Genomic DNA, 23,684 nt, shown 5'->3' on the forward strand with positions numbered 1-23,684 from the left:
ATACTGCTCCCACCACCAGATGTCACTGTATTCTTTGCACAGCTAAAGGTACTTTACATTTAAGTTAAGTGTTTTTCTCTATTGATTGTATGAGTCATGCCACTGTACACTTGCACACTTTGTCCTAACCCTGAGCTAGCTACCTCAGGAGCTACTGCCCCATCACAGAGGATTATTCTGTCCTTTTATCCAATCAGATCCCCCCCCCCGAAGGCCATGCTTATATATAGTGGGGTTAGTACAGAGTTAGTGGTGTTGTGTGCAGCTGGTGGGCCCACTGCTGGACAGATGGGAACCAGACCTTACGTAGAACTATTGTGAGGTGTGAGTGAGAGCAACAAAGGTGGCAGAGTCCCAAATTAAACTCTTCCGTCGCTGTACAGTAAATTAACGTCGCTGCAGCCCATACCTGATGCTGCAGCGACATTAATTTACACTGAAGGATGACACAAGCTTAGAAGCTGCGCCTGTGTCATCCGGGGTGGGTCGGCTATCAGTGATAGCTGGGGACCCGCCGCAACTCTCAGTACTAGAGCGGCACGCTCTGCCCACTCCCCTCTCTCCCCTGCCGCTGTCACAATGAAGAGGGGGTAGACATAAGCTGATGTCCAAAAATTACCTGGGCATTGAGGAATCAATGACCCATGCCCGTGAAAGGGTTAACTTTACTGAAAATACTTTTCAATACCAAATATGAGAACAGTTCCGGTAACAAGTGCTAGTGCAAAGATACTTTGGCTTTAAGAATTTCAGAGGTAGACTTGAGCAGACAGTGATAGGAGAGTGAAGACTTGTCTTGAGAGAGAGTGGTGTAGGGGCTGGGTAGGAGCCCTTTCCTAATTAGTACAGTACTCTGCCTGGATGTGTGTGAAGAAATATACTTGAATCTTGTAGTGAACTTCTTGTACACACATTTACATAAATCTCAGTTATCTACCACCTTCTGCCTCCCAGTATTGCCCTGAGAGGTAGTATGAGTCTTTGTCTCTAGGTGTAGCTCCTGCTGAAGCCTAACACCAAGTGGATCAGTGTCTGTCAGTAAAGCATGTCAGCTTAAGGGTCCCTTTACACACACTGGATCTGCAGCGGATTTTACGCTGCAGATTTTCAACAAAATCTGCTGAAGATCCAGTGTCAGTGCATACCTATTAGAGTACATACTTGCGTCGGAATTTACGTCCTGCTGTGTGTATGTAATTAAACTCCCAGCTGCTGGAGCAGTGTGCTGCCCCGCCGCAGCCACTGATTGGCTGAGCAGGGAGTCCTGCTGAGAACCCCTGAAGTAAGCCAGAGCGGGGTGGAGGTGATGTATGCTCCCGCCGCCGGGGGGTTAACTGACATGCACGCAGCGGGATGTCAATCCCGCTGTGAGTATGTATTCTCATAGGGATGCACTGACACTGGATCTGCAGTGGATTTATCAAATCCTCTGTGGATCCAGTGTGTATGAAGGCACCCTAACGCTGGTTTGCTTTCCTGGGGATCAGTCCCTCTGGCTTTTCTTTAGGGAGTGACTGTCCAGACTGTGAAGATCCTCAGCATAAGCAAGGGTGTCTCTCCTAGGATCCTGTTACCCCACCTCTTAGGTTCAGCACTGCATCTTAGCTTAGTTGGCTCTCACTGATCTAAACTGGTCTAAGACTAAGGGCCCTATTACACCAGCAGATTATCTGACAGAGTTTTTTGACATAAAACCAGAAATGGACAATAAACAGAGAACAGGTAATAAAGGAAAGACTGAGATTTCTCCTCTTTTTAAACCTATTACTGGCTTTGTCTTCTGTCTGATAATCTGTAGGTGTTAAGACTTATTAGCACACCTGAGACAACTCTTTTATAGAGTGGTGTGACAGGAAGTGTGATAGAGGAGAGAGAAGAAGTGTATAGAGTGTCTGCTCAATAAAACAATACACATAAACATGGTATAACCTTTTACATACACTGAAACTGTGCACAGGAAGAGTGACACACCTTGTGGCTGTAGCAGAGAATGCAGCTGAAATCACCTTGTGCGACACCTGAATGAACTAGTTTTAAGCTGGGTTCACACTGCGTTTTTGCAATACGTTTTTTCATCCGTTTTTGAAAAAAAAAAAAAAAAAAACTGATGAAAAACGGATTGCAAAACGGATGCATTTGTGTGCATCCGTTTGGATCCGTTTTTCCATTGACTTCCATTATAAAAAAACGGATCCGTTTCTTTTTTTACGGACACAAAAACGTTGCTGACACAAAAACGGATCCGTTAAACGTATGCTAAAAACGCAGTGTGAACCCAGCCTTATCTGGATGTGGGAAGTCAAGAGAACCACCCGTAGTGGGATACTACATATGAGCAAGACTATATTTACAGAGCCTGCAAAGAGACTCTTCCTGTGCCTGGCCAGGTGGCCAGGACTCATGTGCGGGACTATTATCTTTCTTCTATGTCCTGATACCCTAGCCATGTCCAGTTAGAGCACGATGGGCTGATGTCTTCTTCTCTTATTCGGAGAATCATTTCAGGTACAAATCAGTAGCAAAGTGCATAAGCTGAGACTCTACTGCAAACATGCTAGGTTCTAAGGATAATCCCATCAGCTCTACGCACAAGGTGGGGCCTACATCACTGGATTTGTGTCACTCCACACCCAAGGTGGAAGTTCATACCCGTAGATGTTGGTAACTCTTCTCTAAAGACCCCCAGCTGAGTGCCAAAGTACGCTTGGGTAGGATCCCATTCACGCTCCAGTTTCCTGAACTGCTACAGTACAGCTACACAATCTCTAAGCCTAGTTTCACTCTCTTCTCATATATACTTAAAACATGGATTCAAGCATTACATGTACATAATTTAAAGTGTGCTGTGCCGTGTATAATCAAAATGAGATGATGACCTGGGAAAGAAGAATTGACATTTGGATTTCAACATGCCCAATCATTTTCTGTCTGGGCATCTGAGCGTGCATGTGTATGGGAAGGGCAGGAGAGAGCCATCCATAACTAACATATGTGGCCTGCTCAAGTGGCCACATGTTATCACATCATACTCTAGTTTATCAATGTTTACTGTAAATGCAATATTACATTTCGATTGTCATGTCTCACCTTTGTTTTGTTGTATATGGAATAAAAAAAATGCTATTACTAATAATTTAAAAGCATTTAATTTGCATATGAAAACATTTGAGATTGTTTGCTGACAAGATATATTGTCATAGAATATTTTAGAAAAGCAGTCTCTAGACCTGTATTAAATTATATCACATGGTGTCCGAAAGAAACTCAATCGCCATAGTTCCAGAACAGGCACCACAAGGCATTATCACAGTATTAGGTTCTGAGCTTTGATAACCAAACAAATGTCAAACTTCACATGAATTTGTGTATGCTCATATTCACATTGTAAGTTTATGCAATAGACACTAGAATGATGTGGCAAATGTTGACAAAAAGGGTATGCTGTTCATATGCTGTGGATTTGATGGAATGCAATGGGGTTTTACAAAACTTAATCCATATGCATAAGAAAATATCTGCACAGATTTTAGGGTGGGCACATGTTCTCTTTCTTCCATCTTTACTGTACTTTTCTATTGCAGATTTTATGTTCTATATTAAATCTAGACAATACATGAGACATACCTACTCAAAATCTGCTGAAAGAGAGCAGCAATGTAGCTGTCATTTTTTGGATGGAATAAATGCACACGTTTTTTCTTGAATTCATTGGAGTGCTGCAGTTCTCTATTATCTACTCTAAGACCATGTTCACACAACGTAAGTTTTGTATTAATCACTTGTTGTTGATTTGCAACAACGGCTGTGATTATTACAAAACTTATGTTGTACTACAGTCACAGGGAATCCACTACAGTCAGAGGGAGCTCCGGCTGTACTACAGTCAGAGGGAGCTCCGGCTGCACTTTCCATTGTGTTTAATGGAGGATTGGGATGCATGCGCACACGGATGCGCCCGCATCCCAGTTCAATAGAAGTGAAGTTTATCCGGTCAGTATTGCAGTACCGGCCAGGATAAACTTCACTGGCATTGGCCATTCTGTGACACGGCCGGACGACAGAATGGCTCTGTCTTACAATGTGTGAACCTAGCCAAAATCTGCAAAATCTCTATTACTTGTTCCTGAATCAACTGTAGATTTGGAGCTAATTATGTCCAATATCCTAATACTCATAAGTATTATTATTATGATTAGTAAATGGTACATGAAGGAAATAAGCAATAGGCAATAAGCAAAATAAAAGACAATAGACATATGTAAGAGTAGTTGACAGTTTTAAACTTTGCATCTCAACCAAAATTCACCTTATGGATTAATATTTTAGGTATATAACAAACAGTTTGTCATTTCTATGTTAAATAGCTACCCATCATCTCTGGGATGAAGTAGGTAATAGTTCTTTGTATTTTTTTTTTACATGCAGCAGCAATCTGCCTTCCTGATAGTCAGGGTATCACTGACAGCTACTTGTTAATTGGAACTTGGCTCAAAGAGACAGTAACAGATTCAGCTTCTGAGTCATTTAGTATTTCTTTATTAACCCATTTTTGAAACAACATTTCTCATCTGGAAGTGCAGTGAGAACTAAGTGATGTATTTACAACTTAGCTAATATGTAAAAGGGAAGGAAACAACCGCAAAAGTATTGAATATATACGTAGTGTGTGTAGATAGATAGATAGGTAGATAGATATTTTTTTATTAGTGTGATATCTTCTTCTTTTCAGTTCCTATTTACATAATTTTTTTCTCTTCTAAAGGTATGCTACAAGAAATTTTACTTACAAGATAAGTAAAATGGAACCTAGACTAGATGCACTCACTGTTGTAGTAGTGAAAGACCTTGAAAATTGTTACATCTGGACTTTTCAGTCCATGAATATGACACATATATGTTTCATGCACAGACAGCAAACAGTAACCTTAAAACCATTAACCCCTTGCCTCTTCAGCCTGTTTTGGCCTTAATGCCCGGGGCCTATTTTGCAAATCTGACCTGTCTCTCTTTATGTAGTTATAACTCTGCGATGCTTTTAACTATCGCTGTTATTCTGAGAATGTTTTTTCATGACGTATTCCTCTTTATGTTAGTGGTATACTTTGGTTGATATACTCAGTAGTTTTTTGTAAAAAACACAACATATGCGCAAAAATTAAAAAAATTTACAATCCTTTATATTCAAAACTCTCTTTTTCTGGGAAAAATAGTTATGTCACATAAACTAATTATTACTGTAACATCTACAACATGTCTGCTTTATGGTGACGTCATTTGGTGAACGTCCTTTTACTTGTTAGGATGTTAGAGGGCTTCGAAATTTTGCATCGATTTTTCAAATTTTCTGAGAAATTTCAAATTCTGATTTTATTGGGGACCAGTTCAGTTCTGAAGTGGATTTGTGGGGCCTGTATGTTAGTTACCCCCATAAATCCCCCCACTGTAAAAACTGCACCCCTCAAAGTATTCAAAGTAACATTTCATAAGTGTATTAACCCTTTAGGTGTTTCACAGAAATTTAAGCAAGTTGGAGGGGAAATTTAAAATTTAATTTTTTTTGGCAGATATTCCATTTTAAACCATTTTTTTCCTCTAACACAGCAAATACTAACTGAGAAATACCACTCACTATTGATTCCCCTTATTCCAGTGTTTCTAGAAATCCCCTCACCTGACTCAACCACAGGTCTCAGACATGAAAGAAGCCTTGTGTATTTCTGGGTTCTTTTCTTATTTCATTTTTTTTTTTTAGCCATTATACCATGTGACAGAGGCCTTGGGGTGCCAAATTATTTGTGTAAGACAAGTTGACGTTTCCATCTGTACCATTCGGGGGGACATGTGACACCCTGGTCATTTTTTATCAAGTTTTTTTTTGAGGTCGTAGGAATAAAAAACACAATTTAGCAGCCGTTTTTCATAATTTTTTTCTATGCCGTTTACTATACGTCACATATGACATGTTATAGTTATTCGTCAGGTCGGTACGATTACAGCGATATCCATTTTATATAGCTTTTGTTATAGTTTATGGCATTTATACTATAAATACTGTTTGTGACTTGCATATTGTAAGACCTGTATTATTTAAATTTTTTCGCCAATGGAGTTATGTGAGGGCTTATTTTTGTGGCATAGGCTGACACTTTTAGTGGTACACCTTTTGGGTACATGTGACGTTTTGATAGCTTTTATCTGTATTTTTTGGGGGCGGCATTAACAAAAAAAGTCTTTTGGTTAGTTTTTTTTTTTTTTTTTTTTTCTGGCATTAATCGGGCGGGATAATTAATGTAACAGGTTAATAGACGAGGTCATTTCGGACGCGGCGATACCAAATATGTGTATTTTATTTATAGGGGATCATTTATAAAGGGGGGTAGGGAATGTGTATATTTTTTTACTTTACAGGTACATATATACAGTATAATGCATTACAGCACATGATGAGTGCTGTAATGCACTATACTGTATAGTGAATGAATGAGCAGTCAGTGCTACACACTGACTGCTCATTCAAACGATCAGACCCCTGCTTCAGTGCAGGGGTCTAATCGTTATCTATCATAGTAACCCAGACGCACCGGGAAGCGTCTGAGTTACTATGGTAACCCCCCGAAGCTGCGCGATCGCTCACGCGGCTCCGGGGGGGGGGAGTGAGGGAGATCTGGGGAAGGGTGGGGGTGCAACGGGACCTTGCCTGGAGGGGAGATCGGAGGGGGGGGGGGGTTTGACGGAGCACAGGGGGGACGGGGAGGAAGATCCTGAGGGGGCTGCAAATCTGGGAGGAGGCGCCGATCGGGGGGCGGAGCAAGGGGGAGATCCAGGAGGGGAGATCCGGAGGGGGGGGGGGGGCGCAGATCGCGGGGGGTGCCGAGCACAGGGAGGGAGATCTGGGAGGGGGAATGGGTTGGGAGGATAATCAGAAGTGGCAGCGGGAGGAGGCAGTGTGCCACAACCTCCTCCTGCCGCCCGATCTCCCAATAGGCCACTGAATCTCCCCGTAAGACGCTGCGGTCGCATCGATCGCGGCATCTATGTGGTTAACTGCCTGGGGGGAGCGTGGCTCCACTCTGGGCAGAGGCAGCAGGAGACACAGCTGTGACACAGCCTCCTCCTGCTGCCCAATCTCTTAGGGACAGTGGGGGGAGGCAGGGAAAGCATGACGTTTGGGAAACGTCATGTTGCAGGAACTACCTGCTTTACATGACGTTTCCCAAACGTCATTTTGTGGCAATGGGTTAAAGGGAACTAATCACCATGAAAATGCTACTTAAGCTATCAGCATCATGTTATAGAGCAGGAGGAGCTGAGTGGCTTGATATATATCTTATTTTGAAAAGATTTAATAACTTTTTACATTATTGATTGAAATCTTTGATGTTTCCATGCTAAAGCCCCTATTACACGAGGCAATGGACAGGAGCAAATCAGCGATGTCACTTGCTCTTCATTAAGAGGCGGGGGCGACTGTGTGTGTGTGTGGGGGGCTGCCCGGGTGATCACTAGATCGTCTGGGAAGCCCATACAAGATAGCGCGGGTCTGCCACCGCCGCTCCTGTTCCACGGAGCAACGGTAGCATATTGTTGCTAACATGTTGAAAGACCACGACAAACACAGATCAGCCGACATCATTCATATTGGCTGATCATTGTGTTCTATTATACCAAACGGTTATCAACAGTAACTGCCAATTTCGGCCGAATACGGACGATTATCGTTTGGTGTAATAGGGCCTTAAGAGTCCAGTCCATTGCGTGTCACTATTACACTGTAATCCTTCTTAACACAGAATGATCAGGGATTTCAATCACCAAATTGAAAGTTTTACAAAATCTTTTCCTACAAAGTTATATATCAATGTCCTCAGCTCTTCCTGCTCTATAACTTGATGTTAATAGATTAGAGAGCATTGGTGTGGTGGCAGGTTCCCTTTAAGAAATGGAAACACATAGAAAAAAATGCTTCTGTCTTTTATTTATTTATTTTTTTGCCATTTTTTTCTATATCATTCTTTATTATTTTCTTATTTTGGTCTAAAAAGGGAGTGTGGTTTAAGTTGGGTTTTAGATGCTTTTTTGTGACATCTAAAAAAGTGTAATTGGGTGGATTAGATTGTCACAAGGCAAAAGAGTACATTGAAAAGGGGCAAATGATAAATTCTCCACATAGTATGTTGGAAAGTTGCAGAACCATTCATTATATTGTGATTGAGCTTTGTTTTAATTAAACCAGAAAGCTCATTTAACCAAGGTATTTTGACAACACTTTGTGCTACTAAAAATTAATAAATAAGAAAAATAAATAAAAAATTTACAGCAAACATATTTCTTTAAAATTAGTAATATATAAATGAAATGCAATATTTGTACATTTTTTGACTAAATTAAGAAGAATTCTTATTCTAAAAAAGCAAAATGGCACAAAACAATATCTGGTTATGATGAAAGGAAACTGGTCTAGTCTTGAACAGGTTAATCCTGCTCACGTGATGTAATAAAGGATTTAAATGTTGTCTTTTTGCACATTTTCTTATGCGAAGATGTTAGAGAATGATAGTAATCTTAAGAACAAAACTAAGTATTAAAGATGCTTTTATGCTTTAACCTTCATCAGAGGAAACCAGTTTCACAGTGCTCCATTTATCAAGAGGCGCGCGCCTGTTTTTTGCAAATATTTGTACATTTCGAGCACAAGGAGCTGGACCCATACAACTAATTGTGAAGGCCTCCTTCTAAAAACACGGAACAGAAGTAGCTATTCAAATGGTCAATGACCGCCTTATCTCCATCAATATAGGTTTTCTACACATTATTTCTGTAATGCCACATTTTTAGGCCTCATTCATATGTTCCGTGCTGCAATCTTCGCTGAAGGAGGATCGTGGCACGGATCCCCCAAGAGGAGTGCAACCCCCCATACTGGCCGGCAGCAGAGATGAAATGAGCGCATAATTTGTGCTCCTGTAATTGCATCTGACTACTTACCTACTCCCCCGTGTCGGCTGGCTTACACATGCCCACTGGAAGTTGCCTGGTCTACGCTGCCGGGAGAAGAAGGCAATGTAGTCAATTTTACGGGATGTGTGAATGTAACCTTACTCGTTCTTCTTCCTGTCACTAATATATCTGAAGAAGGTTTTATTCCCTTCTTTAATAGATCTTCCTTTTGCGAGGCTTTTGCTGCATGTATAATCATCTTTGCCTCCTTCTATTTAATTTTATATATCTCTCTAGCTACACTTCCAGCCTCTTTATACCTTTTAGCTCCTCCTTTCTTCCATGTGGCTGATGCTACTTTAGCAAAGTTTGGGCTTAAGCTGGGTTTGCCCATCTCTTCTCATAATCAGTGGGGGTCCCAGAGGTAAGACCCCCATAATCAGCTAATCTATTTACTATTTTGTGGATAGGAGAGAATTATAGATCTTGGAAATACACTTTTAGGGTGCCTTCACACGTACCGTATCGCTGTGTATTTATCGCTGCGAGTTTCTCACACATAAATCCACAGTGATACTGATTGCTATCAAGCCAACGTATGTTTATTCTCACTGCGTGTTTGGTGCAATTTTCACAGGCAAGTTTAACACCACAAAAAACGCAGCTACTTTCATGCGAGTTTGATGCGTGTTTGATGCAAATTTTGTGCGAGAAATAAGCAGAGATACGGTACGTGTGAAGGCACCCTTAAATAGTTGTGGTTGACAAAGAATAATTTCTATTTCTGTTATTTACATCATATGGTGATATTTCTAAACAGACGTCTGAATACTGGTTTGTATCAAAATAAACATCCTGCATGTTCATTTATGAGTATTTTTATGCATTATATGATTTCATTGCATTGGCTGCAGCTACTTAGCAAAGATTGCAAAAGTTATTTTAAGGATTTATTTACAAGCCATTGATTTTGTACACACATTTTACAACTGAAAATCAGTTGCTTTGGAGCACATTGATCTCTGTAAGATCCACTCAGAAGGGCAGAATAGTTTTAGAAATGTCTTCAACAGAAGTGTGAGTGTGAAGATACCCTAACTGTTCACTCATATCATCAGGTCCATTGAAGTGTCAAATTTATCAAGTGATTTGCAAATTCATGTTAATCATAAAACATTCTTCCCAAGTGTATAACCTTACACTTATCTATATTAAACTTCATTTGCCAGTTCTCTGAACAAGCCTCATACTTCTAATCTCTTTGTAATGTAATATTATGTGCTAATTAGTCTACAGGGCTTAGTATTATCTGCAGTTATTAAACCTTACTCTGTAAGCCAAATGCAAGGTCAATAAAATACAGTATACTGAACAGAAAAAGGGCTCAATACTGATTCTGTGGTACCCCACTAGTAACTGTGGTTCCATTTGAGCATATTACAGTATAAGCCAACTATCTTTTAGCCACATAAAAACTTGTATGGCACATCAAGTTAAATATTTGTACAAATACATTTATTTAGCAAACGTGTTTCCTTCTTCTAATAAGGCTGTTCTTTTCCTCCTATTCTTGACAGCTCATTATCCAGGTAACTGACCACACTGTGCTTTAACTCTTAGGAGACACAGACAGTTTTGGCGTTTTTCAAATATGACGTGTCACTTTAAGCATCAATAACTTTGGAATGCTTTTACTAATCCTTGTGATTCCAAGATTGTATTCTACTTATGTTAGTGGTAAATTTGGGTTTATATCCTAAAAAAAATTTTTTGTGAAAAACTCAAAAACATTTTTTTTTAAAAATAGAATTTCTCTACATTTGAAAGTCTGCCAATGAGGAAAATAGTAATACTACTGTACATAATATATTTATTTATTCATTTCTAAAACATGTCTACTTTATAGTAACAGCTTTGAGTGACCATGGGGGACATTTATTAAGTCTGGTGTTTTCTGCGCCGGTCTTAAAAATGTCCCCAAAGCTCCGGCAGTACGGAGATTTATGTGGAGGCGGACTGCCTCTACATAAATCCTGTGCGCACCAGTGCGTGCGCCAGGAAACCTACGCCAGCTCAGAGCTGGGGTGGTTTCCTGACTATTTTTTGGCACACTGGGCGGAAAGGGGCCCGATGTGAATATTTTATTGGCAAAACGTCCATTTGCGAATAAATTTATTTGCATCTGGCCCCTTTGCGCTGAAAAATACGCATTTTGACATTGATAAATGTCCCCCCATACTTTTACTCTTTTAGGACGTTAGAAGCCATAAATGTTTAGTAGCAACTTTCACATTTTTCACGAAAATTTCAAATTCAAAAATTCTTTAGGAGCCATTTCAGTTTTGGAGTATGTTTTAGAGCCCTGTCATAATTTAACCCATTTTTAAATCTTCACCCTTTCAAGTATTCAAATTTACACTCATACAGTTTTTTAACCCTTCCATTTCACAGGAATAACTGCAAAGTAAGAGTGAAAATTTCAAATTAGTAATTTTTTCCCAGAGATTTTAAATGTAATTCTATGTATTTTTTTTATCATATCAATTACCTTTACCGATCCACCAATGCCGGCAATTGCCAATGCTGGACCCCCTTTGGAGGTCCAGTGGCAGTTAGGCTAAACTGTTAGGTATTAGCTTACAGTTTAGTTGCGGCTCCCAGTCACTGTTTGTGTAAACAGTGAGCATCTAAAGCAGGTCAGTTATAGTACATCCTCGTGCTGAAACTAACCTTCTACAATAACGTATTATAACTGCCTGGTGCAGCTAGAGGTTAAAAGCATCGGCCATAATGGGAAAAAAAACACACACACTTATAGCTATGTATTTACGAGTGAGACCACTGCTCTTTAAAGAAACACAGTGGTTGGTAACCTATGCATAAAGCTGTCAACAGAGGGAGGAAAGGAGCAGGAGGAGACAAAGTGTAACATCCATACCCATGTGGCTTTCAGCGCCAGCCTCTGTCCGCATAGTACTGCAAATTATGCGCGGTTACCGTGATTTTGTACATATATTGTATTTTGTCTTCTACTGGTCGGAACACTGCTTTATTTTTTTCTTTCCTGTGTTAAATGGATTCCGCCATACCCATCTGTTTCTCCTGCTGACTTTGTTCTGGGCTGCAGATGGTTACACTAGTTGTTATTAATAGTTCCTTCATCACTCCTATTCTTTCCTTACCAGTCTGAGATTTGTGTAGTTTAGAAGTCAGAGGACTGGTCCAATCATCTCCTGGACTGGGTTTGTGACATCACATAAAAATACTTATGGCCCTTAAAGGGGTATTCCAGGTTTTTTTTAACATTTACCCTACATATTTGTCTTGTAATATAATTACTATGTCTCATTGGTTTCTAATACAAATTTTTCTCTTTCTTTCTATTTTTACTTTTGTCACGTGCTTCCGTGACGTCACCGGACCGGAAGTGCAGGGACTTCCCCAACTCAGCCGGCCGCTAGTTAGTTATGCACTTTCAAGCTATTAGAGCCATACAAACGACCCTCCCTGAGCACGGGACACCACATGATGCCCCGTTCCAGAGCGGGCCTGTCAGAGTGGAGGAGGTCGCCGCCACCTCCTGTGTAATCATGCCGATCCCCCCGGCCCCCTCCCTGCATAATCACTCCGATCCCCCCGGCACCCGCCCTGCATAATAATGCCGATCCCCCCCAGCCCCCCTCCCTGTGTATTGGACTTCTGACCCAATCCATTATGTGAATAACGTCCGATGTTATGAAGAAGTAGTAAATCGCCTTTGATGTTTACATGAAAATAGCCTTCGAGCAGTATTTGTAGCTAAAACCAGTAGTAAAATCACTACAGAGAAAAACTATAAAAGAAAAATCTGCACCCCTTTCTGTAATTGGAAAAATAAGACCGTTAAGGCTCTTAAATGGCGAGGAGAACCACTGCTTCAATTTGACCTGGACATCTGTGCATCAATGACCTTTAGTCATTGACCTTTTGGCCAGAATCATCATCTCAGGCACACCAATGTGGGGGAAGTGAATGGTCCCGGCTGGGATATTATCCACTATCTGACTGATTGTACTGTGGTGGCATATACTAACATACTGGGCACATTAAAGTTGCGGGTTTATTAACCCATTGCTCTATATGTGGGCTGTGTTGGTGCGATATATGAAGCTTCAAGTGTGTATCTGAGGTCTGGTGTCAGATCCTCAAAATACAAGTTAGGAGACAACAATCCCTGCATGGTGCACTTTTCTTCTACCTACTGTTTCCCTAAATGTATACTATACCCTTAATACATAATGCATATACAAAAATCACACCTCCATGTGAGGTGAGACCCACTGAATATACACATACATGTCAAAATGTGTCAGCTCATCCGAAATAGCAGTCCTCAAAGCTTTAGCAGACCTGTAGTTCTACAGAAGTTTTGTGACCTGATATTTTGTGTAGAGCTACAGGTCCCAGCAAGCTGCTATCCATTCACATCACAATATATCAGGTCACAGAGCTTCTGTTGAACTACAGGTCCAAACAAGCAGCGAGAAGCATTGCATGATGGGAAATGTAGCTTCCTGATCTGCGTCCTATTGGATATAAACGGCTTTTAGAAAAAAACTTTTTCTCGAGAACGTCAGCAGCTAGAAAGACAGGAGACGGCTCAAAATACTTAGGGGGACTTGGTGAGTAAGACCAGCTAGGTTTCGGGGCATTTATTTTTTTTGCTTCTGGGGAGAATACCCCTTTAAAGGGGTTCTTCAGCACTACGTAAACATGGCCACTTTTGTACCACTCTTGTCTGTAGTTTGGGTGCAGGTTTTGAAACTCAGTTCCATCAGCCCAATTGGTTCCCTGCAGCACTGTATAAAGCTCCTGTGCAACTCGCAGCACAAACTAGACGGCTGCAGCAGCAGCTTTATACCCCAGAAAATGAAGTTTAATCCATCAGCACACGGCAGCTAGTCATCTGGGCAGCTCCCCACCGGTGTCTAGTCACCGCTTTGTGCCTGTCAGCGGGCTTGGCGGGGATGATTGACAGGCAGAAAGACCTGTTGCTGGCACCTCTCCCTGTCACTCATCCCCATCGAGCATGCTGACAGGGAGAGTGCGGTGATTAGACTCAGACGGGGATCCGCCCAGATGACTACTTGCTGTATGCTGGGGGATTGAACTTAATTTTCTGTGGTATAAAGTTGCTGCTGGACAGAATCTTTATACAGTGGTGCAGGGAACCAAATCAGCTCAATTGAGCTGATTGGTTGCCTTTAGGCTATGTTTACATAACATATTGTTTCATATTTCTACGTCTAAGGCCGTAGTTAATACGAAATAATACGTTGGCTTGCTGTCTATGGGGTCCTGGACGAAGCTTATACACATAATATATGCTCTGGCCGGGACCCCTAGCGGCACCGCAAACAACTGACATGTATGTTTTTTGCAGACGTTATTCATTGAATAGTGGCCGCAGAAAGCTCAGTCAGTTCACACTATTAAGCGAGCAGCTCTGGCCGCACACTTCATAGTGTGCTGTAGTGAGTTCTGATGCGGGCGCGCTGATGCACCCGCATCAGAACTTTGCGGACATAAAGATCATCTAGCCGGTACTGTGGTACCGGCTGGGATGATCTTTTCTGAGGCCGGCCGCTCCATGACCCAGCCAGGTCATGGGAACATGGCCTTAAACTGCATACACACATACATGCATACACAGCTACTGTATGTGCACACCTACACAAAGGCACACAGACAAACATACATATCCATATACACACAGATACATACTGCACATACAAATTCATACATACCCACAGTTATATACACACACACACTGTGTAAAGACAGACATCCATATGCACATATACACACACACTGCATACACAGACATATGCACGCTTACATACATCCAATAGAAAGGAAAAACGATCCTGCTCAATTCAGTAAAACCAGTACTTGCGCTTTATTGGAATTCTTCTAAAGTCAGGACATAATACACCATTGTGCTACACACTTCTAGGCTCTGCTGACATGTTTCGGACGCATGCGCCCTTGTTCACAGCCCAAGCAGGAAGCAGCCCCTCTGGCATTTGCCCGAAAATGCCACATGGCCAGTCTGGCCCTGGGTATAACATCTAAATATACCTTAGTTTGCTCTGTTTTGCAGTATCCATTTGAATCCATACATGCACATGGGTACTGATTGATTTTGTTGTATGCATTTGTGGAACATATAGGGAGATTTCTCAAACATGGTATAAAGTGAAACTGGCTCAGTTGCCCCTAGCAACCAATCAGATTCCACCTTTCATTCCTCACAGACTCTTTGGAAAATGAAAGGTGGAATCTGATTGGTTGCTAGGGGCAACTGAGCCAGTTTCACTTTACATCATGTTTGAGAAAGCTCCCCCATAGTGTGTGATACAGTAAATACGTGCCACGTCTTCAGCTGTGTGAGATATACTATGCTCTATTTGAATCAAGGTATATGAATTGAGTGACATTTATTGCCCTTATTGATATACCTATTTTGGTTATTGTACCTACATCATCCTGCATCTATTGTATCCATTTATACTTTAGTTTATGGGTGGGCCAAGCACATGCCCGGCTGGTCATTATCTTAGTGTTTTGGCGTTACCTCCCTTTTTTACCTGAACATTGCACAAACAAGGACATTATAACAATAGATCCTCAACTATATGTTTGGCAACAGAGAAATAGTGATTAAGAAATAAAAAAAAAAAAAAAAGCTGGCAACACATTTATGTCTTTTACACGGTAAACAAGGTTGTTGTATGTAGGAAAAGGCAGTATTCACATAGAATTATCAGTACAGAATATTTATAATCCTTTCAACCTGCGATGGGTTATACTTTGCAAAGGGTTTGAATTATGTTCATTGCTGTCTACATTACTGCAATGCCAGTGGATGTACTGTATATTCTTTTCAATGAAGATTGTTAGAACTGAAGTATGAGTGTATTTCTTAAACCGACATGATATTATTTTTCTTAATTTATTCATACAAGAATATATGCAAGCATGTAATACTAAGTGAACTAAGCTAATAATAGGAAGCAAAATAATTACAGCAATTTTTAAATAGAAATAGAATTACTGAGAATCGCACACCTCTCCAAATTCAATGAATCCAAGGCCGCTATATGGCAGTCGCAGAAATGAACTCCAGCTGTGAGAAGCAGGCATAAATCATGATAAATCAGGTGTGGTGGAAGGCCTTGCCTCCTGCCCACCTTACTGCACTTTCTCTTCCCGCCCAACAGGCAAGCAAGGCATACTTTGGCAAAAAGGCCTACATGAAGCAACCCTTGGGCTGGGTTCACACTATGCATGACAGCGGACATTCTGTGACCCGGCCATGTCACAGAACGGTCGGTGTCAGTGACGTTCATCCAGGCCCAATGAACTTCATTTCTTTTTAATTGGGCACATTCGGGTGTGCCCACATTCAAATAAAATATAGCCGGCAATGTAAAGTGTGTCCGGAGCTGCACTTTACATTGTCTGCTCTGTCATTCTTGTGCGGCCGCTATTCAATGACATGTCAGTTTTTTGCACGGCCACTTGGAATCCCGGTTGGAGTGTATACAGGCTGTATATACCCTGGCAAGGATTCCATAGCAATTAAAGCAATCTACAATTTCATTAAATAATAGCTCCGGTTAATTGGATAAGCAGGCTGTCATTCTCAAACACAAGAGTGACAGCCCGCTCAGCCATTCACTGGCCGTGGTGCTGTCTTATTCCTGTCAGCCTGTGATTGGCAGAGTGGGCTGCCACTCTAGAGACAACCTGCTTAACCAATTACTGTCACATTGGGGACACCGGACTGCAAAATCGCTGCATTAAAGCTGTCTGTTTTTCTCTGTGATTTGCCTGGAATGTGCCTGTTATGTACTGCTTTCAATTGACAAGGGTGGTGGTGGTGCTGGCCAGGGAGAGGCAGAACTCTGAGAGCCTGAACTTTGTTATTCTATGTAATGACAGTTTTAGACCACAAAAGATAATACTACAACCACAATTTATCACGTGTGCTCCAATATGGAGAGTCTATTTCAATATCGCTACCTCAATTTCAGTTACATTTAACCAAAGAGATAGTATACATATTACACAATTCACATTTAGTGGTATACATGTGTTTTTATTTTATATTTTTGGCTGGTTGCGCTTTCACTGTATGAGAAAGTCCTCTTGTATCTGCCTGGTCCGGGTCGATGTCCCTGCTTGATTTGCACACACTTTGGTGACTGGATTGCCAGTAGTGGTCCTTGGAGAGCTGCACCGCACTTTATCAATTAACTTTATTGTGTTGTGCCTATGATATTGCACAACCACATCAGGTGAGTGGGATCATTCACTACTCTGCATGAGCACGTTCATTTGGCTGACATACAACACCAGAAAGCACCTGTTCATTTTATATTTTCACAGTTGTTTCACCTATAGTATTTGTTGTGAATTGGGGTAATCACAAGTCTAGTTAACCTTGGCACTGAGGAACTAGTGAGTTACATCGAATTAGTATATTTATTTTAAGATGGAGGAAAGGACAAGGATGGGACAGCACCATGGTCTGTGAGAGGCTGAGCAGGCTGTCACTCTATAGACAAGAATTACAGCCTGCTCAGCCAGTTACTGGCTGTGGTGCTGTCCCTTCCTAGTCAGCCTATGATTGGCTGAGCGGGCGGTCACTATTGTGTCTCGAGAGTGACAGGCTGCTCAGCCAATCACTGGTCGCGAGTAGTTCCTCAGTCAGTAATTGCCTTAGTGCATACATGAAGACACAGAGGATATGGGGGGGGGGGATGGCATGGACAGGTATGTATAGGTTTCTTAAGTTGGGTTCACAAAATTTGCAAATTTTATGTTAAAAATGTGCAAACCTTGTGAACCTAATTTTTAAGTGATTCGTTGATATCTAGTTTTAATGAATGCCTGCCACTTACATGTCAAACCTCAAAATACTGCTAGCCTAACCTAAGAATATAAAATAAAAAATAAGTACAGTCTCAAAAAATAATACAGAATAAATCCTTTAAAGAAATACAGACTTAAGAATAAATACATTATCTCAGAATAAATATATCTCAGACCAGATTCCAGTGCAAAGATTCTGAATTAAACACTAGGGGAAGATTTATTAAAATTTGTGCAGAGGAACTTTGGAGTAGTTGCAAACAGCCACCAGATTGCTGCTACAATTTTTAAAAGGGTCTCTGAAAAATAAAAGCTGGAATCTCATTGGTTGCTATAGGCAACTGATTAATTGCTTCTTTGCATAACTTTTAAAACTTAGGGTAGCATTAAGAGGCGTGTTGCTCTTGATAAATCTAATGTAGTGCAAATGTGGGGGTAAAGGATTTCAGATGAGACCGACATCTGAATGAAATGTTACTCTTGAAAAGTTCCTTTATTGTTTAAACGCTTGGGTCTCTAAGGGGGTGGGGGGGGTGGGGTCAGGGTAGTTTGGAAGGGGACAGAGGAGTCTGTAACAAGAAACAGTAAAGGACCAGTTCCAGGATTATGTGGACTCTTGGATGACAAAGCTTTAGAAGGCACCTTCAGCACAATGGCCGAAAAACTGCTGGACAGCTTCCAACCCTAGTGACACCTGCAAGTATTGTTGACATGCTGGGGTATAAAACATACTGTGTAGATAACTTTGTGCTGTGGGTTTTAGTCATGACATGTAGATAAGATTTGTTGCAATTTCATTCACTCCAATGCTACTATTGATTACAATGGGTTAGTTGCTAGCAAATCCAATATACGAAGACTAGTATTACCAACAATACCAGTATACAAGGAACAAACAATTTCATCACACGTGGACTACTGTCATTACCACCATATTGTTACTGAATAAAACCCTATACTATAGTAAGACCTATATTCCCATTTACCCATATATACAGGGGCTCTATACTGGTAGATACCAATTCTACACAGGCCCTGAAGATCATACAAATGATGACAATGCTGTTATATCCAGAGACTCACTTGTGACATTCTTTTCTGATAAAAGTTGTTCACTTTTTTTTCTTTTGACTCTTCTCTGAATCTGCTTTGCTCTAGCACATATAGTATTAGGCCTTCTTTATGGCACATAGTAGTAAGGCATTCCTCTGTGCCCGAAAATAGTAATTAGGCCCTTTCTGGGCATCCTTATAGTAATTAGGCTCCCAGTAGGTAGTATCCCCCATGTAGGATCCCCCCTGTAGCTAGCTCTCTGAGTAGGTGGTAACCAACATGTAGCCACCCCCCTGTAGGTAGCCCTCCTGATAGCTAACAACCACCAGTAAATGATATCCCCTATGTAGGTAACCCCCTGTAGATAGCTCCCTCCAGTAGTTAGACACCACTCCCCCCCCCCTTTCCCCCTGTGGTTACCGAGACCTTTGAAGTGAACCCTCACCAGTAAACAGCATGTCTGATTTTGGTATTCTCTCTGTTTATAGTTATCTCTTCTACCCCTCATGTAGGCATCCTCCCTCTGAATTAAAAAAAAAAAAAAAAACACGACATACTTGTCTTGCTCCTACTTATTCCAGTACCCTTGAAGGGCTGTAGTTCTTGCTTTTAATGTGAAAATGTAAGGTAATATGAGGAGCTTTTTGCCTAATATTTTTGCCCAGCAGGGGTAAAATCAAGACAGTAAAAAACTACAGAAGAGATATGCATCTTTATCTGTTTATATCTCTTTACCCCTGGATTTGGGGAAAATTAGGACCAAAATAAGGCTCAAAATAGTGGCTCAGATTTTGTTTCCTAATGAGCTCTGTAAAATAAAAATCTCAGCTGTGATTGGTTGCTAAGGGCAAAACCAGACATTTTTTTAATTTTCACATTTTTTATGTTTATACAAATAGCCAATAAATCTACCAAATTTTTAACAGTAAATCTATTAATAGAAACGCATTAGAGTTACACCCCTTTTAACTAAACCTATACCCACTTTCCTGGAAGTCCCACTAACTACAACAGTGTAAAAAAAGTGTCTCAAATACCAGTGAAAGTTCTGCAAACCAGCTTTTAGACCAAATTGCACCAGATTCTTTTGCGGGCAATTTTTATTTTTGCCTACAGTATGGCTGTGTTCCTACAATGTAAAAATAAGGGCAAAAAGCAGCCGTTGTTGCAAAACACGGGCGGGTTAATAATTATCATGATTTACTGTTATTTTTACATAGTCTCTGCTCTCTGCTACTATAAGGATGCCCAGAAAGGGCCTAATTACTATTTTCGGGCACAGAGGAATACCTTACTACTATGTGCTATAAAGAAGGCCTAATACTATATGTTCTAGAGCAAAGCAGATTCAGAGAAGAGTCAAAAGAAAAAAAAGTGAACAACTTCTATCAGAAAAGAATGTCGCAAGTGAGTCTCTGGATATAACAGCATTGTCATCATTTGTATGATCTGCAGGGCCTGTGTAGAATTGGTATCTACCAGTATAGAGCCCCTGTATATATGGGTAAATGGGAATATTGGTCTTACTATAGTATAGGGTTTTATTCAGTAACAATATGGTGGTAATGACAGTAGTCCACGTGTGATGAAATTGTTTGTTCCTTGTATACTGGTATTGTTGGTAATACTAGTCTTCGTATATTGGATTTGCTAGCAACTAACCCATTGTAATCACACAAGGTTCAGTCCCCCTATGTGTATATACTCCGACTGGGTTTCCCTCAGCCTGCAGAGCACGTAAGTTTTGAATTAATCACGGCCGTTGTTGCAAATCGGCAATAAGGGCCGTGATTAATTCAAAACTTACGTTGTGTGAACATAACCTTACAATGCAAAGCTCACTAGAAAATAAATAAATAAAAACTTGCTAAAGTTGAACGTATACTTTTTTTTATACAGGTGTCATAGAAGTCTATTTCACAAGTAATTGTCTAAAAGAATGCTGTAGTATACAATAAACTGCCAAAGAAAAAAAAAGAAAACAGCATGCATTGAAACCTTTGCCAAATAGGCTGGCACACGTTGCCCGAATCACCACAATTAAAATATCTTGATAAACCTGGCCAAGAACATTTACAAATGTGATTTGTAGACACTCTTGACCTTGATGAAACACCCTTCTACCCTCTGTTATGTGACTTCCTACTTGTGACACATGGTCTTGTAGAAAGGTGAGACTGAACTCCAGTGCCAAGCTTACTTTCATCATTTACGTAACAAGAACCTTGATGCCAGATCCCATCAAAATATATTGCTAAGTATTATATTAGTGGTAGATTGACTCTTGACTTAAAACTTGAAGAATTAGAATAGCCTTTTCTATTACTTAAACATATTTTTTATGATTTTCTGCAGTATGCTTGCATACACCTAGGCATACCTGCACTTTGTAATAATGACAGCTTGAAACATTGCTTGTACTTTAAGTATTTTAAGTTTGCTATTGCAGAGCTTTCTATTACAATGATACAGCTGCATACTATAGACAAGCCACAAAGCAATGAATGAATGAATAAATAAATAAATAAATAAATAAATAAAGGCTGGTTCATTTACTGACTAACCAAGAAAAACAAAATTTTATGGTTGCTCTTCACTAACTTTCTTGAGTTTCTTTTTAAATTTATTGTATTCACTGTTATAATTGCTGAATTATTAAATAATTAAATAAAATAAAAATAAAAACAAATAGACATGTTACCAGTCAAGAGATCTCTTGATTATGTTTACGATAATGATCACATTTCTTTCAAATATTTAACATAACATATGTCTTCTTATCCAGCTTACCTTAGTGATGGCTTTAAACAGCTTTTCTTATTTTTGTCTATTACCTCTTCTGAAGACTGTTCAACTTCTATAACATTTTCCTTCTTGTGGCATGTTAGCACATAATTTTGTCCATCATTGTTATCCCAAAAGGTACCTGCTGCAGTTTCATAGCATATACAGAAAGCCACTTTTGCTCCCTCTTTTTGATAAGGGCTGACCAGTGATATTGTAAAGAAGAATTGATCTGTCTCCCCATTACAAGAATCAGGTACATACTCTGCCAGTAGGTCATAATAACTTTGCCAGTCATCAAGTGACATTCTAACATAGACCTGTTTTTCAAAAGAGACATTAAGAACTCGAATAATTCCCTTCATGGATGATGTGCCTGGGATGAAATCCACAGATTCCAATGTCACCTTTTTTGCATGCAGCCTTTCCTTAATGCCACCAACTGGAGTTAATATAAAGCTTGCTGTTAAATAAAATTCCTCAATTTTTATGCTTTCCATTACAAAGCTTGGTGTTACAGTTGGAATTTCCCATGTGTCAAACTCTTTTACTGATACCAAATCAAATCCGAATGCATCTGCAAAGGACACCTTCCTTGCAACTGTAGGTGGTGGCTCCAGGTCTCCATCATCTGAAGACACAGAGCTACGTCTTCTAGGAAGTGGTGATAAACGAGGTTTGATTGTAGATTTAACATCCTCCTCATCTGCAGTAGAATCATATATACTTGATGGGTCTAAGAGGTTATCTTTACTTGCATTGCTTTCTTCAAAACTCTCCATCTTTCTCCTAGATGTGCACAGGAGACAAACAGGACGGCTACTGACAGCTGACATTTGAAACTGTGTGACTTAGGATGAGGATTAACATTACACATGACATTGCAAAGGGTAGTCAGGCCTATTAATAAGTGTGGTGGCTTGTAAACTATGCTGGCCTTCCACCCAAAGGTTTAAATTCTGATGCCCTTAATGTTACTAACTAGCTTAAAAATCTGACCAGATCATGCTAATTCATTTTCATAATTTATAAGCATTTTTTCTCAGATAATTTGTATGACTACAATAAATAATTTTATTTCTTAATGACTACATACAATCATTGTTACTCATAGCCATAGTGTATACCTCTTTGTCAAGCTGGAGGAACTAAGGTAATTGTAGAAATAAACACTAAAACAGAATACTTTGTATATAGCACATGCCCAGGGTCATCACTAAAACAACAGTATTGATTTTAACATCTTTTAACACATTTTAAACCATGCTATGGTTCTTTTTCTTAGCATAGTTTTACAAAGAAGACCTTCGATTTTATACGCATGGTACAAAATAAAAACCACACCCCTATTGTCAGGACTGTGCGCTGGCGCTCCTCGGTTCGAACTGTGCGGCTGAGAAGGCGCTGAGTTGGTGCAGTTCCAGTACCCTGTCTGAACACAGGTTTATTTTAGATTTGTTCAGCCCCACCCATCTTGCTTGTTATGCCTTGGCAGCTTAAGGGTTAACCTGCTGCTGTGCAGGTGAGCTGTGTGGAGGATCAGGAACCAGTCCAATCAGCTGCTGGACAGTCCCTGATCCTGAATAAAAAGTAAGTAAGCCCAGCAGACAGAGCTGGCTATTAGTTGTTACTATTCCCAGCTCCCCTGTTCCTTTCCCTGTGTTCCCAGTCCTATTCCCTTGCTATTGTACTGCCCGTGTTCTGACTTTTTGCCTGACCTCCGACTATCCGCTCTCTATCCGATTTTGTACTGTGTTGCCCGTTCGGTTTTTGACTTGGGTAGCTGACCTTCCTTTATTGTGTTTGTTCGTCTGTCTGCGTTTTTTGTGTTGCACCTACTCAGTGTAGGGATCGGCTCCGTGGTTATCCGCAGCCGTTTAGGGCCATCCGTGGCAAGTAGTCAGAGGCATTGGTTGGGTCAAGCCTCAGGGTTCACAGTCCTGTATTGTCCGCGTCTCCCTAGCTGTGACACCTATTAACCTTTGTACAAG

General features: G+C 40.5%; 1 protein-coding gene across 1 annotated transcript in view; it reads right to left on the reverse strand.

Moving 5' to 3' along the window:
* Positions 1 to 22,502, reverse strand: part of PPP1R3A (protein phosphatase 1 regulatory subunit 3A) — a 48,156-nt gene extending 25,654 nt beyond the window's left edge. Inside the window, exon 1 of the mRNA XM_069976207.1 lies at positions 21,700 to 22,502. Within this exon, the coding sequence (XP_069832308.1) occupies positions 21,700 to 22,475 (776 nt within the window). The 5' untranslated portion in view covers positions 22,476 to 22,502. The remainder of the gene's footprint in view (positions 1 to 21,699) is intronic.
* Between the last annotated feature and the right edge of the window lie 1,182 nt (positions 22,503 to 23,684).

The sequence above is a fragment of the Dendropsophus ebraccatus genome, chromosome 1 (genome assembly GCF_027789765.1).
Source record: "Dendropsophus ebraccatus isolate aDenEbr1 chromosome 1, aDenEbr1.pat, whole genome shotgun sequence".
NCBI lineage: Eukaryota > Metazoa > Chordata > Amphibia > Anura > Hylidae > Dendropsophus > Dendropsophus ebraccatus.